Source organism: Falco rusticolus, chromosome 4, assembly GCF_015220075.1.
Source record: "Falco rusticolus isolate bFalRus1 chromosome 4, bFalRus1.pri, whole genome shotgun sequence".
Taxonomy (NCBI): Eukaryota; Metazoa; Chordata; class Aves; order Falconiformes; family Falconidae; genus Falco; species Falco rusticolus.
In genome coordinates, this window is record NC_051190.1 from 43,954,365 (window position 1) to 43,971,328 (window position 16,964).

Sequence of the window (16,964 nt, forward strand, 5' to 3'; positions counted from 1 at the left end):
ACAAATCCTGGTTTCCTTTACTGTCTAGGTTGCTGGTGTCCAGCTTCTGCTTTGGTGAAAGATCTTATTTTACAGATGGACAGAAAGACTGCAGAAAATATTTAATGTTACCAGTTGTCATCCTGTTTTCTCAAGCAGTCATTATTATAAGGGGGAAAAATGGATTTTACTATACTGTTAATGGTGTTATGCCTTGGGTGAAAAAGAGCTGCTTTAGTTCCTTTATCTGGAAACAGTTCCTTTGTGAAGCTCGGAAAGTGGCAGTGCTCTGATGGTGGTAATACTCTGATGATTCTGTGGTGCATTTTGACTGTAGTTACTTTAGTTCCTACCAATTATGCAGAAAGGCAGCTATTCCTGTGGAGCCAAGTAAACCCTCCTGAATGGTATCAATTTTGAACTGAAAGATGTGGAAATAACCTTTGCAAATCTGAGGAAAACTGCTCTGGTTGAGTGGAGGTTAGGCAGAATACTGTTAGTGCATTCGATAGTGTCTCTTTGTGCTTGCATGTGTGAATTGCACTATCAGTGATTCTGAGTCTTTTTGAAAGAACTTGAGTATTTGCTGTAAAGTCAAGAACAGAACATGCACAACAAGGATGCTTGCTGAAACACCTGAGCTTACTCTGCATCTCTTCCAAAATTAAGATCTTTTGTGTGGCACTCTTCCCTAGATGAGAATGGCAAGAATAATTTAAGTTAAAGCCCCTCTTTGTTGTGTCTTGTTTCAGATTGTGCAGTGAATGTCCATAAGAACTGCAAGACTTTACTGGCTGAATGCAGCAGCATCAGACCCAAGGTAGGTTCTAAAATGTGCTCTTCTTTTATAAAAACAGTGCTTGACATAGTAAGCTTAATTTAGTGCAGATATTTTAGTTTACATCAGGACAGAATCTTGCCCTACATCTTCAAGACATTGAATAGTTATTAACTTGTCATTATAGTAATTTATGACAATGTACGTAGGGAAAATAGTGAAACGTTTTATTGCTGTACTGAAAATTACTTACCATTGCTTGAGTCTGTCAGAACTGTGACTAATCCTTTTAGGAATGCTCAAACCCATCATTTTTTGGGGGAACATAATTGAATTATATGGTACCTCTGAATTTTATGCTGCTATACTTTAATAGGTTGTGCCATCTCAAAGCTAATGGAAGAGTGTGAGGGGTGGAGGGGAATTTGGTTATAACAGTTACATATTATTTATAAGCTAGGCAATGCAGAATAAGTGATTTCATTTTTGAACTGTGATGAACTTTGTCTTGCTAAGCTGTTCATTTTTATCTGTGTCACTGTGGTGCCTGTGACTGCATGTAAGGTCACAGGCTGGTTTCAGATAGCTGTCTATCTGTCGGTTTCTTTGTTCTGGTATTGGTTTTGAAAATCATTTCCTCCTCCTGATAACTAATTACACTTGAGGGAGTTTTACTTTGTTTTAACCTGCAAGTGTTGATGATTTCAGAGACTGATAGCAGATTAGGGAGTACTGTGAGGGAGAGAAGAGAGAGCAGAACAGCTCAAACCTGGGCAATTAGAGGTTAGAGGAAGTGCTTTCAGCCATTGGTGATTTAGAATGTAACTCTTTTGAGGGCAGAAATATTCTTGTGGGGGTTTTGATGTATAGCTTTAAACTTCTTAAGGCATTGTGCATTTTCCTTTTAAACCAAAAAATTCACTTGCTGTGATGCTTTTGTTTCCACTCTTTACCATGTCCCAAATTTTCGTGGTTGAATCAGCCCTGACAAACCACTCCTGAAGAGAGTAGCACAAAATTGTGTGAGGAATGAAGTCAGAAATTAGATCCTCAAAGTGAAGCAAGACTCCCCAAAAGCCATTTGTCACAGACTGTTTTACTTATTTAATTTCTTTGCATCTTTGATAAATTCTAGCTCAATGAATTGTAACTTCCTGGTGTTGCAAGAATGAGAAAGTTGTACAGATTACCGAAGATGCCATTTTAAAGAAGCAATCTCAATTTTTTGTTGAAATTGGCTGGGTTTAGTTAGTATTGCTGTAAACAAAGTGTAGGTGAAGACTGTCTTCGTAAAGGGTTTGCTTTCATTTAATAAATTATTTATTATCATAGATGTAATTCAGCTGTGACTTCAGTTTTGGTTCTATATCAGTCTGATTTATACTTGATGGCATTTTTATACAAAGTGTTAATGTCTATATGCCATTCTTCTGGAATGTGAAAAAAATCAAAAACTGTTACTGTGTCAAATCTTTTATACTTTCGGTATACAGCTTCACTTACAGTTAGTACTATATGGTAGGAAAAATATGATTCATTTTGGACTGGAAGTTTGGTCTGTATGTGTAAGAATATTGTATTTTTTCCTATAGCAGAAAGATTTTCAGCACAGACCTTCTGGATCTCCACAGAGTTCGCCCCAGTGTATTTCCCCAGGTTTGTACTAAAGAATGATTTCTGTGCTCAAGGCTTATCTGTTCAATTGTGTTTTTTTCTTTAATATGTTTTAAAGGCTATACACAGTGTGTTATTGAAGTATAGAAAAGGTCTCTTTTAATAAGAAGGCTTCATTTTTTTTTCTATTGGGAATGGCTTAGAGGCTCCTAGCAATCTCCTGTGTGTTTTTATCTTTTTATTTTTCTTTATACCTTCTTGCTGTGTAACCTCAAAATATCATGGTGAAAAGGGATCAATAAGCTAGTTTTTCATTGATTGTCTATTCTCTGGCCTCTGAAAAGACTAGAACTGTGAACTTTGTTTTACATCAGATTTTCATAATTGTCTATTTAAAACTTGCCTGCAGCTAGTGGTTGCTAGAAATCTCTAAGACAAGCTGGCACTAATGGTCTGAACATAAATCTTTGTTGAAACAAAGTGGGAAAAGGGATCTGGGAGGAAAAAAAAAACCCAAAAATGAACAGCTTTATTACAGCATAGGCTTTGAAATAGCTTTTTGCTACTGGAAATGACCATCATGGTCACAGGTGTATAATTTAAATGGTGTTTTAATTTGTAGATGTTACAAGGTCTGCATTAATAGAACAGGCTTTTTGACTCTCCAGTGACTGACCGTAACTAGAGCAGAATTATTTTCTGCCTTGCATTTGGTCTGTTTGGTTGCTTTGATGGATGTAAGAAAGTTGATGTGAATGTCTGAGTATTACTATGTTTCATGTGTTTTTGTTAGGTATTTGACTTCCATTGCAAAGGTGTACTTTCTTATGAAATGATTCTTACCAAGAGGTAGCACAAAGGGAGTAATTGTTATAAGAAGATAAGTGGCTGTTTGTGTTACCATGAATGGTTTTCTGCATTTAGTAGAAAGTGCAGAGACTGAAATAGGAAACAGTAAGGAATAATGAAAATAGGAAAAGTTGGCTGTAGGGCTTGTCGTTGAAACATCTCTGTGGTATACAGTCTGGTCTGGTGTGATAGGTTAACAATGATCAATATGGTCTCTCAGCAGTGTGCAGACAGTGCTAATTGAACTCAGAAAATGGCTTTTTGTTGGTGCAGACTCTGCTAGGCAGCCAGTATTTATTTTCCATAGTCCAAAGCAGAAGCTGGAAATTAAAGGAACAGCTAATAGCGTGAGCATTGTATGTCTTTACCCATCCACTACAGACTGCAGTGCACAGCAAAAAAAAAAGCCAGAGGTATTGTATCAATTTAAAAGAGAAACACATTTTTAACATGTAGTGTTTGTGTGTATGTGTCCCATCCCTCTCCCCATGTATTGCCTCTGGAGATTTTTAGATTTGGCCTACCATTGTGAAACAGAACTTTGTTCTTGGCTTTTGGAGCACAGAAGGAGAACTTGATGGCTGGTGATTTCAATACTTTCCCAAATGGAAACAGGAGAACATTTATCACCAAGCCTTTGTTTAGGAAACCTGCCTTTACAAATCTTGCTAATATCTGATTAGTCTCCTCTTTCAGGACAATGGGCTTGGGTCTCATCACTTGGAGATAGTGGAAGAGGACTCAGTTTACCTAGTTTGTTGTAGACTGAGAATGTGCATGTGCGTAGCCAGATTTCAAACCCAAACAGGTTTTGGGAAAGGTATTTCCAGCAAGAAAAGATGTGGTGATACAATTTCTATTACATGTCATTGATGAAACCTCCCCTGCAGCTCTAATACAATTCTAGTCAACTGTTTCAAGGAAGATGAAATGAGAGACAAGCAGATGTAGAGTATGGGATATCAAGAAATGTGGAAAAACCTGTTTCATAAGAAACATGAATACCTTGATTTAGCTGTGTTTTATTGAGCAAGGCAGAAGTAGAGTGAGAGATAATTGTTAGCGGAGGTACGCCAAGGAGTGCAGACTAAGAAAGGGGGAACTTCTGGGGATGGGTAGACACCAGTGTTTTTACAAGAATAGTTGTAAATTGGTGATGCGTCACCTTGGCTGGGAACTGAGGACTATCTGAGCTGCTGCAACAGCCTGGTCCTGAAGCAGCCTCTCAGACCCAGTACAAAAGGAAGAGTTGCATCTGGGTGTTAAGGCAAAGCTTGCCTGCAATGGCAGAGCCCTGGGTCCAAGGATCCATGAGATCTCTTCCACTCCCGTGTCCTTAAAAGCACTTTGAAAAAAGGGCAGCTGCAGACCTTGTTAGTGATAAGTTTTAAAGATTGTCTGGCTGATTCTTCATCTTTGACTTCTCTGAAGTTTCCTTTTTAAAAGGATGTATTTTGTCTCCTGTTCCTTATCATTTATTACAGACATTAGTGCTAAATAATTATTTTTTTATATCCATTTTTTATAACTCTATTACAGGCTTCCATGTATTGTGTAATAGTGATTAAAGTTTTAAATATCTTTCCAGTTCACAGTCTGTCTAGATTTAAAAAGCATTAAAAAGCTGCAGTATTAAAATTAAATTTAGCTCTGGTATCTATTATGTTCAGTGTGTGTGCATGCAGATATAAATCACTGTGTAGCAATAAGCATTGCAAAGAACTTGTGGGTTTTATGTGATCTCAGATTTTTCTTGTTTGCCATGAAATGTTCTGTGCCCTTATACGGTAGGGTGTGAATAATTGTGTGTAGGTTCTGGTGTTTTACTAAAGGAGAAGATACTTTGCAATTTCCACACTAAATGGGCACAGTAGGGACCAATTTCCTGCACTTCAGACCTGCTGATTTAGCCAATACAGTAAGTTAAGTGGCAGCTTTACATTTCTAGAAGGATCACAGGTAGTATAAAAACAGTGCATCTCTGGGGCCACTTTACTGTGCCAAGTCTGAGGGCAGCCAGTAGTGAGCATGGGGAATACAAATTCAAAAAGCAGCGGCAGAAGCAATACAATTCCAGCTCATCCTGAGCTGTCTTTTTGTGGTTCCTTTTCAAGAAAATGGAATGAGAATGTTTTTTTGGACAACGAGCTTTTGACATCCAAGATCCTGTCTGTTCTCCGTCCACATTCAGAGAGAGGTTTGAGAGCAGGCGATTTGCAGTGTACACCTCATTTTCTGAGTACCAATTCAATTTTTGCCTCTCTAGCCACTTCTTTGAAGGAGCAGCCCCGAAGTCTTCTCCTGGGACCGGATGGCACCCCAGTACTGTCACGGAATCTCGGTATGACTATCACCCAAAGAGGAAATTCTCAGTCTTCATTGAATACTGCTGGAGCCGTTAATAAATTTGGGTAAGTAAACTGCTTCTCTTCTATTTCACTAGCTTTTCCTGTCCCGTGCCCCCGGCAATGTGAAACAAAAAACAGTTACAGAACTAAAGCAAGAACTCACGTTGGTTTTCAAGCTCAGAAAAGATTTATTGAGCTTTTAATGCTGAAATTAATTTCCCTGAAAAGTAAGCTTTTTTCTGTTGCTTAAATCACCTTGTCTGTAGTCCCTCTGTACTATGAAACAAAAGATATCCTATCAAATAGGGCAGTATTTGAGTACCTCTGTCTACATTATGGCTTTTGTGGGTATATTTGTCTTTAGACTTGTGGAAATTCAGAAATGTCTTCTAAGTTCAGTTATTCTAGGTTGTGCTAGTTCTGACCAGTGTAGGAGACAGCAGTGTTTTAAATTGCAGGATACTATGATTAAAATAGTAGACTGATTCAAAGCTGTCTGCTGTTTTAAGTAGTAGTTTACTTTTTATGTGCCACGGTTATGCTTCCTTCGTAGTGAAAGTGCCCTTTGTACTCTGAACTGGCTATGGCTTGTCACCAGGTGATGTCTTTTTAAAATGTCATACTAGAAGTTGCATACTTGCTCATGCTGCTCTAATTAAAACTGTAATATTTCAGTGATGGAGTTGCTAAATTGATTTGACTGTTTAAAATTTGAGTGCAACAGTAGTTTTTATATATTTAAAGTTAATTTCACTGTAGTTTAGGAAAAATGCTTGTTAAAGTAGTTGGATTTTTTTTTTTTTTTTGTCAAGCAACTTAAAAATAACGTTCTGTTTTGGTCCCTTGGTCTAATTTCTTTGGCCATTTAGACTAATTTCAGGAGACATGGATGAAGGGGATTCAGTGTTTATAAAATTTAAGCAGACTTCAGATGACGTTGTCTCGCTTGCACCTTCAACAGCAGACTCCGTTTTTCTGGAAGGTATGGAATTTTCTGTGCTTTTCAGGATTTTTATTCAATTTCTGACACAGTCTTAAAGCAGCATTGAAATGTCTTTACCCTTGTTGTTGTTAATGATGATAATGAGGGATACGGTGGGAAACAACAATAATTGAAATTGAATGTGCTTTTGGTCTAGATGCATATTCTGTATCCCTCCGAAGTGAAATAGAAACAGATGCTCATGAGTTTGAGGCAGAGTCCTGGAGTGTTGCAGTGGAACAGTCTTATGCAAAAAGGCAAAAGAAAGATGTTATAAAAAGGCAAGATGTCATTTATGGTAAGAGTATTTGTTATTCTTGTAACTTTTTCTATTTCATAGTGCCAGTGTTTTGAAACAAAGCAGAAATCATTTTTACTGGCTCCCATTTTGACTTGTGCTTGGAAACTAAAAATGAGTGAAGATTTTCAGGTCTTGTTTACCTGTGTTAGTGTGCATAAGTCATCCTGTTAATGATTTAAAGCAACCCATAGTTTTCAGTATGCCTGTGTCAGCAGCAAAGCCCAGCTATACAATTAGGGAATGGCTCAACTGCAGCTGGGAGATGTCATTAAATGAGTAGGGTCCATCCCTGTTTGGCTGGGAGATTAACAGGGCAAATTTAGGAGCTTCACATCAGCGATGCAGATTGTGGTGAAGAAGAAGGTGGTGCAAAAGATGGTGGCTTTTGGAGTCTGCTCTTCTACATCTCACTAGTCACTGCACAGCATATAAATGACTTTTGATTTTTTTTTTTTTATTATTATTTCCCCTTGCCCAGAACTAATGCAGACTGAAATGCACCATGTTAGGACACTGAAAATAATGCTGAAGGTATACTCCAAAGCCATGAGAGAGGAACTGCAGTTCCCAAATGCAGTTATCAACAAGCTCTTCCCCTGTGTGGATGAGCTGTTGGAGATGCATGGGCAATTTCTGCTCCAATTAAAGGAGCGACGAAGGGAATCCTTGGAAGAAGGCAGTGACCAAAATTATATAATCCAGAACATTGGAGACCTCTTGGTAAAACAGGTATGAATTAAATTCTACTAATGTTGTTGACACTATTTAATTTCTGAAAAGCTAACTGTAAGGTTAAAGTTATGTAAACATTGATTTAGTACTGGGTTTAAGATGATCTTCCCAGTGTAATGTGTGAGCATAACTCCCAGGAACACAGGGTCACAGATAATGTGAGATGTTCATTAAGTGTTCTTTAGGCATGTGTGTATGCATGCTGTGGGATATGTCTGCAGATGGCTTGGTTCTGTCTTTGGTCTGTTTCAAAAGTAAAGTAATGCATTCCTGGAGCCATGTCAATGCCTGGTGTCCATGGCTTTCCTGCATTTAATGCCGAGCTTCTTGGTTCTGACCTTTTAAAAATGCAGTAAAGATCCTTTGAAGTCATTACAGCTTTAGCACCCATTCTGGTATGGAGTGGATGCAACAGTTTCTTTCATATATCATGACAATTTTTGACCTTTCACCTTTTACAGTCCCTCAGTCTTTTTAAATGCAGAGGCCCAGAAATCCTTTTAAAAACTCTCATAATGACAACCATCATTTAATGTTTGGTGATCTTGTGGTATTCCAAGCTCTCATATGTCACACTGCATAAATCTCTCATTTCTGGTACAGAAGAAATTGAAATACCGAAGAAGTGTCTCAGAAATCAGTTACCATAAAACCATGTTAAACCTGGGTCTTGCAGTGGAGGTAGCTTTGCTCATAATTGTTCACGTCTTTCATTCTTATGTTTCCAACTAGTTTTCAGGTGAAAATGGGGAGAGAATGAAAGAAAAATATGGTGTGTTCTGTTGTGGACACAATGAAGCTGTTAGTCACTATAAAGACCTGCTCCAAAGCAATAAGAAGTTCCAAAACTTAATAAAGGTAAACAACAACCAGAAGTCTACCGTTCTGACTGTCCATAATATACTTGACTAATTCAGGTTTTATTTTTTACTTAAAAGATTCCTTAAATTTGAATGAGCAGGGTTAGAGTCATGTTGTCATTATTTGATGAGTTGTTAGCTTCTTTTATTTTATGACTTTTGAACTGTTTGGACACAAAGCCACGATTAGCAGGTGTTACATTTGAGGCAGGCTCTTAAGAGCACATAGGACTAGGGAACAGTATTTTTTCTATTCATGGCTCTATCACTGACAGCCCTGCTGTGTGGCCGTCTTTGTAAATTGGCTTCATAATAAATAAAATCAATGATAAATGCTGTTGATGAACTACTATAGAAAAAGCAGGTACTCTTCAGCCAAGTTTTACCCACTACGTCGTCTTTCCAAAACCAGAGGATTGGCTCCAGGGTGGTTTGTTTGTCTCCTGCACACTGTAATGTGCAATTAATAGGAAGGACTGGAAAGACACAGCCTAAGTGAAGCCTGTAACCTGAATCTCAGATGGCATGGCACAGTCCTAAGTATTCTCATTTTCCAGTCATCAGTAAGTGATACTGTGTGAACTTTCCAACGTAGTTCTATGCTTACAGCTTCTCTTAACTAGTTGTCTTTAAAAGTGAGAACACTTTACTTTCAAGTAACTAAGTGAGTGGCCAGAGTTTTAAAATATATAGCTCCAGTACTTGGAAAGATCTTGGTACTGCATTCTGCTGCCAGGATTGTGCTCTACTAGCAGTCAGACTAGTGGGATTCTGATGCTTTACAGTCTTCCCTTTCTAAACAGAAATGTATCTCTGTAGATCAGCTTGCTGTGGTAAAATAAACACTTAGCTTATTCATTATTGACCTAATTTGGCTGTTAGGTCAGGTTTTAGAAATATAGTACTTCTCTGTATATGTAGGGACTAATCACATTATGAAAGGCAATCAGTTAGGAAATAGGCCATTAGATTTGGAACTTGCTCTGCTTGGCTCCAGGTTTAGTTCAACCATAATAATACCTAAAATATTTTCCAGTGATAAAAGCAAATTTTAATGTTATCAGGAGTTTTGCTTTAGTAAAAGTGCAGCTAATTTTGTGGTGCTATGCCTAAATGTACAAAAATGTTTTGAGACACAAGATGTGTGAATGGAGGGGTGAGAGAGTTAGAGCAATGTATACAATGGATATGATGAGTCTGTCTTGTTTTCTAGAAAATCGGCAACTGTTCCATTGTGAGGAGACTTGGTGTTCAGGAGTGTATCCTTCTAGTTACACAGCGCATCACCAAATATCCAGTCTTGGTGGAACGTATTATTCAGAATACAGAAGGTAGGTTGTTTAACTTTTCCCAGAAGCCTCACAGTTGCCTGCCAGTTCTTTTTCTCCCATATTTTGAGTGTTCGTTCCTCAGACAAGAAGGGACAGGCTGTTACTGCCTTACACCTGGCTTTCTCACTTCTTTGTTAGCTGAAGATGCTGTTCTAGATGCAGATCCAGATCAGTCTCACCTCATCAGAGGGTCAAAAGCAGCATTCAGTTTCAAGTCTGCAACCACAAAACCATAGTAGGTTAAGCCTGTCAGTTCATTAGAGATTTAGAGCTTTAGGGTGTTTTATTTTATTTTATTTTAGAACTTCAGCTCTTAAGAAATACTGTTAGATATTCATTATGGAACCTTCATGTTAAAATATGTTTGGGTGGTTTGTATCTTGCATTCCAGAGTTGAAAATGTGACTGACTGCTACTCTTTTCTCTTAGCTGGAACTAGAGATTATGAAGAGCTGACTCAGGCCCTTAGTTTAATTAAGGACACAATCACTCATGTAGATGCCATGGTAAATGAGTGCGAGAAGGGGCAGCGCCTTAAAGAAATTATGCATAAAATGGAGCTAAAATCATCTGGAAAATGCAAAAATGGACTTTTCTTCCGCAAGGATGACATGGGACAGAGGCGGCTTCTGCTGGATGGGATGCTGTACTGGAAAGCTGCATCAGGACGACTCAAAGGTAGAGAAAGGACCAGTAAGAGAAAAAGTACAGTGGGGAAACAACTTTTTATTTATTGTCTTTTTAAGTAACTTTATTACTGATCAATTGAGTATAAAGTAAGACGAGAATAACCTGCCTGTTTAATAGGATATTGGAGGAAATAGCACTTGTTCTATTCTTGGCTTGTCCAATAAGCATCTCTATAATGGTGCATGATAAGTTCCTTACGCTGTTTGCTGATTATCTGCCTGATCTGCTTTCCAATTCAAGAGGGAGGTCTTTAGATAGATGACAAAGCTTTGAGTCATACCAACTTAGTCTCCTGTGGAAAGGCATTATCTTGTGCGAGCTCTGTTTCACACTTCGAAAAAATTGTGTTGTGTCGACCCCATGACACCTTTGTTCTGCATAATGTCTGTTTTGCCAGAAAATCAAAACGGTGTCTGCCAGTGAATGTTTTAACAGCTTCATTGCTCAAGTATTCAAGGAGAAGCTTCAATGGCACACAAAATGCAGCCAAGAGTAGGTAGTACCATGAATGGCTGCAGTTCCAGAAAAATCTGCTGTTGAGGGAGACGTGTTGCCTCACGAGTGTTTGAGTCAATGCATAGGATGCCTATGTAGGTGTTCTCAAGCTTTAATTCCACTCCATTTGTGTTGTGCTGGTTCTGCACTACAATCTGTCTGTGGACAGCGCAATTGGAAGGCAGTAGTAGACCCAATATTGCAAATGTTGACGTGCTATTCCCTGACTCACAGGAAATTTAAGTCGAGATTTTTTGAGTCTGGAGCAGTCTTTCTGCTTTAAAACCTGACCTGCTTCTCCCTCCCTGGCTTTTGTTTTTTCTCTGTTGTTACTGTAGATATTCTGGCAGTCCTGTTAACTGATGTACTGTTGCTCTTACAAGAAAAGGACCAAAAATACACATTTGCATCAGTGGTAAGTATTGTTCTCCTTGTTTAATACATTCACTTAGAGTATTTATGAAAGTGATAGTAATTACAGAAGAAATACGGTTAAGAGATGTCAGATACTTGTTGTGGTAGGTTCAGAAGGAAAATTAAGTTAACAAACCAGACAACTATTATAGAATCACTTTTTCTGAAGTAATTCTGGTACACGTTGAATCCCTCCCACTATCTCTTAGTGCAAAATAGTGTTCCTTTGCGTCAGCTGGTTCTAGCTGCCATGTCTGCAGTTTTTTGATGCCCTGCACATGTTCTGAGGTTCACTGCTTCTCCTTTTCTGGTGCTGTGACTTTCCCTTTCGCTGAACTTTGTTAGGCTGCTATTTTATACAAGTCATGAACATACTAGAACTGTGCTTGGAAAGGGACTTGCCAATAAGGTCTGCTTCTGTTTGCTAATGTGCAGGGAAATAATTTTCCATTTCAGTTAGGGGCGTGGTAACCATGGTTACATAGCCTAAGATTTACTGGGGGCAGAGAACTTTCCTGAAGTAAATGTAATAAGTACTAAATGCAAATGTAATTACTGCAGCACTCTAGAACACTCAGAGGATTTGCTTGCTTTTCTAGGGCATTTCCACAGGTATCCTCAGAGTAGTTAATTGTGTACATTTTGTCCTGATGTAGTTCAGTTATGGCTGTAATAGAACCAGTAACAGAGAAACTATTTTATGTAATTGTTTTCTTGGACATATTTTTTTCAAGACATTAACATTAAAGCTGAATTCTAATGGCAAAAGCTATTTTGGTGACCTCAGGGCTGTAAAAGCAACTGCTTTTCAAATTACCCTTCTTCTAATGCACAGAATATCGATGCTTTCATAAATCAGGATGGCTGCAAGTTGTTCCCTTTTGAATAGCATTAGGTAAATCTTTGAACAATAGTTAATTTTATGACATTGCCTCTGATAGACTAATTCTGCCCTGTTTTCCAAATAAACAAAAATCTGAGCTATGAGCAGAAGAGCAAGTTCACAGAGGGGAAGAACATACTGTTAATGTCCAGCATCTTGACTGTTGTACTTCTTCATAGATAAATCAAGCAAATGAGAGGAGCAAACGGATTTGCTAAGTGATTCTGTTTTTCCAGTGACCTCTGTTCATGGCTTGAATTGCAATACAGCTGCTCAAAGACGCTGGCAAAACCTGGTGTTCCTGCTGTCTGTTTCACAGTTCAATTTTCTTTTCATCCCTCTAGATTATGTTGTGAAGGTTCAGCAGTTACCAAAAGCCATTTTCTTCTTCTAGGAAGGCTCTTTCTAGGCTATGTATGTTGGACCTATGGTGTACGAAGCATAGATGGGTTTTTAGTAACTAATATCCCTTCTGTAAATTTGTTTTCATTGCAAAGGCTGACAGCTAAAGCAGTTAATCCTTAGTTATACAATAATTGTCACCTGGTTTTATTATTCACAGGACCTGGTGGCACACTGTAACACCTCTGTCTTATGTTTTTATTTCTTTTCTAATTTGCCAGCTTGGAACTTCTAACACTTCCTTTTGTTCTCTTCTTTCACTTCACATGTGTCATTAGGGTTGTTGTTTTCTATTTCAAATTTTGGCTTTGCCTCTCTTTGATCAAAATTTTTGACCCTGTTCTTGACTTCTGGGACCCAGTGGGAGTCTTCAGGTCTTTAAATCAATATATGCTTTAATATTCAGTTACCAAGACCTCTTGTTTTTGAAAGGTACATTCTTCATTCCATGTTCTCATCTGTAGTTGATAAGTATAAAATGACGTCAAAGGTCACATGAAGAGGCCGTAGCAATAAAGTTACAGCATTGTGATGTTATGGCTCATGGTGGCCCTGTATAAGTAGGAAGACGGGGGAACTGGGTAACACAAACCCTAAAGAACATATATAATGTAGTGCAATAAATTATATTTTGTTTTACAGGACTCTAAACCACCAGTTATCTCATTGCAAAAGTTGATTGTAAGAGAGGTAGCTAATGAGGAAAAGGCAATGTTCTTAATTAGTGCTTCCTTAAAAGGACCAGAAATGTATGAAATTCACACAAGCTCGAAAGAGGAGAGGAATTCCTGGATGGCACACATCCGTAGAGCTGTAGAAAGGTAAATTATGAATGAAAGCAGAAAGGCTTGATTTCTTGTTTGTCTGTCTTCTCTTTGCAGGACTCATAGGTGTAAACTTAAAATAAAAATCCATTTGACTCTCTTCAAATTTTCATTGTAAGACCAAAGCTTGCAAATCTGTTTGCGTTCTTTGGGAAGCCACTTATAAAGATGCAATAGAAACCAGCCAAAGACTTTATTCTGCTTTTTTTAAAAAACAAACGAAAAATTTAGTTGACTGATGTACAGTGCAACAGGGCTTTGGTTAAGGGAGGAATTTTGATACACAAAGGTAAACCACATCCTAGGCAAAAGCTTCAGGTTGAATCCTGAGATGCAAATCCAAATGTATATCTGTCTCCCCCTTTGAACAGCTGTCCTGATGAAGAAGGAGGAACATTTAATGAACCTGAAACAGAGAGGAGGCTGGCTGAAGCAAGAGCTGCTAAGTTAAAAGAATTTCAAGGTAATGACTTAGTTACATGTTTCACAAACTGCTTCTCAGAATCATTTGTGATTTATGACTGTCTTATTCTTTTATCCCATGATATGATCAAGTTTCTCCTTCACAAGTCTTTCAGGGTAGTGCTATATAGAAATAGTAAGTTAAATATGTCTAATAAGCTTTGTATGCTCCATGAGTTTTCCCCTTAACTATTAATTATATCTTTGCATTTGATGCTGTAATCATAAAATGAATAATAATCTTCTAAACTGAACATTGTATGCTGACAGTGATTAGGAAGGCAGAACTGAGTTTGTTTCTTCCTTCAGAGCGTTTGAACATGAAAGATGACCTGATTATACAAAGTCTAACTGAGAAGCAACAGATTTATCTAGAAATGTATGAAATGAATGGGTTTGAAGACCATTCCCAAGGATCGCGATCTAGGCTACTTCTTCGGGGGGATATCTCAGAAAATCTGCAAGGAGAGGCGATTTTGAAGTCTGCAGTGACAGAAGGTAAATGCAATGTGGGAAGGCGTATGCATTCACTCAGATGCAAGGGTGTGGATAAGCGTACAGGATCTCTAAGTACAGGTCCTGAAAATCATCCTGTAATAATGTAATACTTTTATGTAACGCTGTTCAGACTCTCTTATTCACAGAACTGGTCTGCAAGATACGTAGAGTGCACCTGTATTTATAAGTAGAGAACCTCCAAAGCTTGGATTTTTTTAATTTCAGGGATCAACCAGTGGAGTCTTAGGATGTCTCTATTTAGATGGGTAACTGAGTGCTCTAATAATACGCCAATCCTGAAATATAATATTATATGAGGTTCATATATTAAAATAGCCTGTCTAAAGATAGTATACTTAGACAGAAAATAACGACAAACATAATTTTTATTTTGGAGACAAAAAAAGAAAACCCAAACACTCAAGGCTTGATAATCTAACCTGCAGTCAAGGAAGAGGTCATCTTTATATGCACAATACGAAGAGTATGTCATAAAGAGCTAGTCACAAAGGAAAATTCATCTGTCTTGCAGGAAATCTCTCAAACTGCTTGATCTTTTAATGTAATTGATGGTTGAATATTTCTTTTTTACCTTGTTAGCATGATGCACTTGCCTCACTGCATAAGACATGGCTGTTTACATGGCATGTTCTCCTCTTTCCTAGCTGAAAACCTCCAGAACTTTATCTTCACTCACCTAGGCAGTGGATCCTGTCATCCTGAAGATGGCTCTGGGTCAGGACTCCCCAGGAGAGCAGAGACCTTTGGAGGATATGACAGTAGTCCCTCAATTTCAAATAAAAGTAAGAAACAGACCATTCAGCATTCTTCTGAGCTTCTTAGCTCTTTACTGTGTTTCTCTGTACAGATAATGAAATAAGAACAATTAATTAAGTGAGGCTCTGATACAAGGAAGCTTCACCAGGCTCTGAAAGGAGGATAAGAGCAAATTTCTAGCATGAAGTATTAGCATGTTGTATCTTTTGCTTCTGATACCAACACTAGGGAGCAGAGTAGGCCTCTCTGTTAACACTGAGGGCGTTACCTTAACCCATACTTTTTAAATAACACAATTCCACACAGAATTCTAATTTTGTTAAAAATAAGCTTGACCTGAAAAGCTAGGGAATTTGATTTCAGCTGCCTGCTTTTATTATTGAATCGTAAAAACTTTTTTTCTACTTTCTTTTGTATCTGCACAGTCACTAAAGAGTTGCCAAAACCTTAGATAATATAAATTGCTCTTTTAGCACACATGATTTATCAGTTCATTAATTGAATGGAAACACTAGATACTATTTATCTCTATTTTTGCTTCATGCATTACTGAAAAATAAAATGATCTTTATTTCAGTGATTGTTAATCTGTAGAATACTTTCTGTTGTCTCTGAAAGGCTATATATGTATGTCATACCATAAGTGCTTTATACAGTATATTTATATTCCATCTCCCCCTACCTCCTTCCACGCTTCCAGTGGTGCTGCTTTGAATAGAATTTTTCTGCTAACAACTATTCCATGTTACGAGCTTGCATTTCTGGTAGCCACAGACAATCACTTTCATGCGTGCATTGTGGTTGCTTTGCTTAAAATACTATAACGTAATCTGAACTCACTGTCACTCTATCTTAACCCACTCTCCTTCAGGTTTTATACTTTTTTGAGCAGTCCTACCTCATCACTGTCATCTGCTCTTCCATTTTGAATCATCATGGAGAAGCCATGCAGTTGCATATTGGCTCTAACTTCAAAGCCACAATTTTTTTCTGCTTTCTCTGTTGTGCAGTGAGTTGTCACAGGCCCTGTGCTGTTGTGAGCTATTCATCCTCCACTCTTCCCTCAGGTGGTGGTTTTAGGAAGAACAGTGGTGGTGACCAGAGACAGTGGGACTGGCGAGGCCCTGCACTAGGTTCAGATGTGCAGCTCCCTGACCTCCCTTCTGATGCAGAAGAAGGATTGCAAACCGTACGTTGGGCTTACGCATGATTTAAATGCATTTCCTCATGTTCCTCTTGATAAGAGTGGTGCAGGACACATCTTGCGAAGTTAAAAGTGGTAATAGCTGGTAGGGCTAGGCTGTAACAGAGTTGTGTCTGTCAAATTACTAGGCTCCATTAAGGATGTTTTGTGGGGCGAGTGGATAGCTTAACACTTGAGAGGCATGCTAATTGGGTTTCAGATTTGTTCATTTGATGCTGTACCATTAATGCTAGCTTTAATCACCATGCACCTGTTTCAGCCTGGCCTTTAAGTATTTTTGATGTGTGTCCTTCAGAGTATGGGAGCAATCTGTGCTCCGTCAGTAAATCTGTTCCCTCCTGAGACGAACCCTTCCAACTTGTTCTGGCAGCACTACCAATGCCCGACAAGTGTCTCAAGCACAGATGTTGGTTTTGTCTTTTTTACAGAGTGATGTAACAAGGCTGGATGACAGCAGTGGTTTTCAGCTGACCATAGAGTCTCAGGTACATTACTTCTGCTGTTACAAAATTGAATGGCAAATAGCCATATTATAGCATGC

The 16,964-nt window shown here is 38.3% G+C and overlaps 1 protein-coding gene across 6 annotated transcripts in view; it reads left to right on the forward strand.

Moving 5' to 3' along the window:
- The window catches only part of ARHGEF18 (Rho/Rac guanine nucleotide exchange factor 18), a 54,299-nt gene that overhangs the window by 27,431 nt on the left and 9,904 nt on the right, over positions 1 to 16,964 (forward strand). For all 6 annotated transcript variants that reach the window (XM_037384043.1, XM_037384041.1, XM_037384038.1 and 3 more), the window contains 16 exons: positions 732 to 799; positions 2,350 to 2,413; positions 5,487 to 5,631; positions 6,438 to 6,550; positions 6,708 to 6,848; positions 7,330 to 7,580; positions 8,316 to 8,441; positions 9,657 to 9,774; positions 10,204 to 10,452; positions 11,298 to 11,374; positions 13,301 to 13,479; positions 13,854 to 13,945; positions 14,254 to 14,442; positions 15,108 to 15,245; positions 16,287 to 16,408; positions 16,852 to 16,908. In XM_037384043.1, coding sequence (XP_037239940.1) covers positions 732 to 799; positions 2,350 to 2,413; positions 5,487 to 5,631; positions 6,438 to 6,550; positions 6,708 to 6,848; positions 7,330 to 7,580; positions 8,316 to 8,441; positions 9,657 to 9,774; positions 10,204 to 10,452; positions 11,298 to 11,374; positions 13,301 to 13,479; positions 13,854 to 13,945; positions 14,254 to 14,442; positions 15,108 to 15,245; positions 16,287 to 16,408; positions 16,852 to 16,908 — 2,129 coding nt within the window. The remainder of the gene's footprint in view (positions 1 to 731; positions 800 to 2,349; positions 2,414 to 5,486; positions 5,632 to 6,437; positions 6,551 to 6,707; positions 6,849 to 7,329; positions 7,581 to 8,315; positions 8,442 to 9,656; positions 9,775 to 10,203; positions 10,453 to 11,297; positions 11,375 to 13,300; positions 13,480 to 13,853; positions 13,946 to 14,253; positions 14,443 to 15,107; positions 15,246 to 16,286; positions 16,409 to 16,851; positions 16,909 to 16,964) is intronic.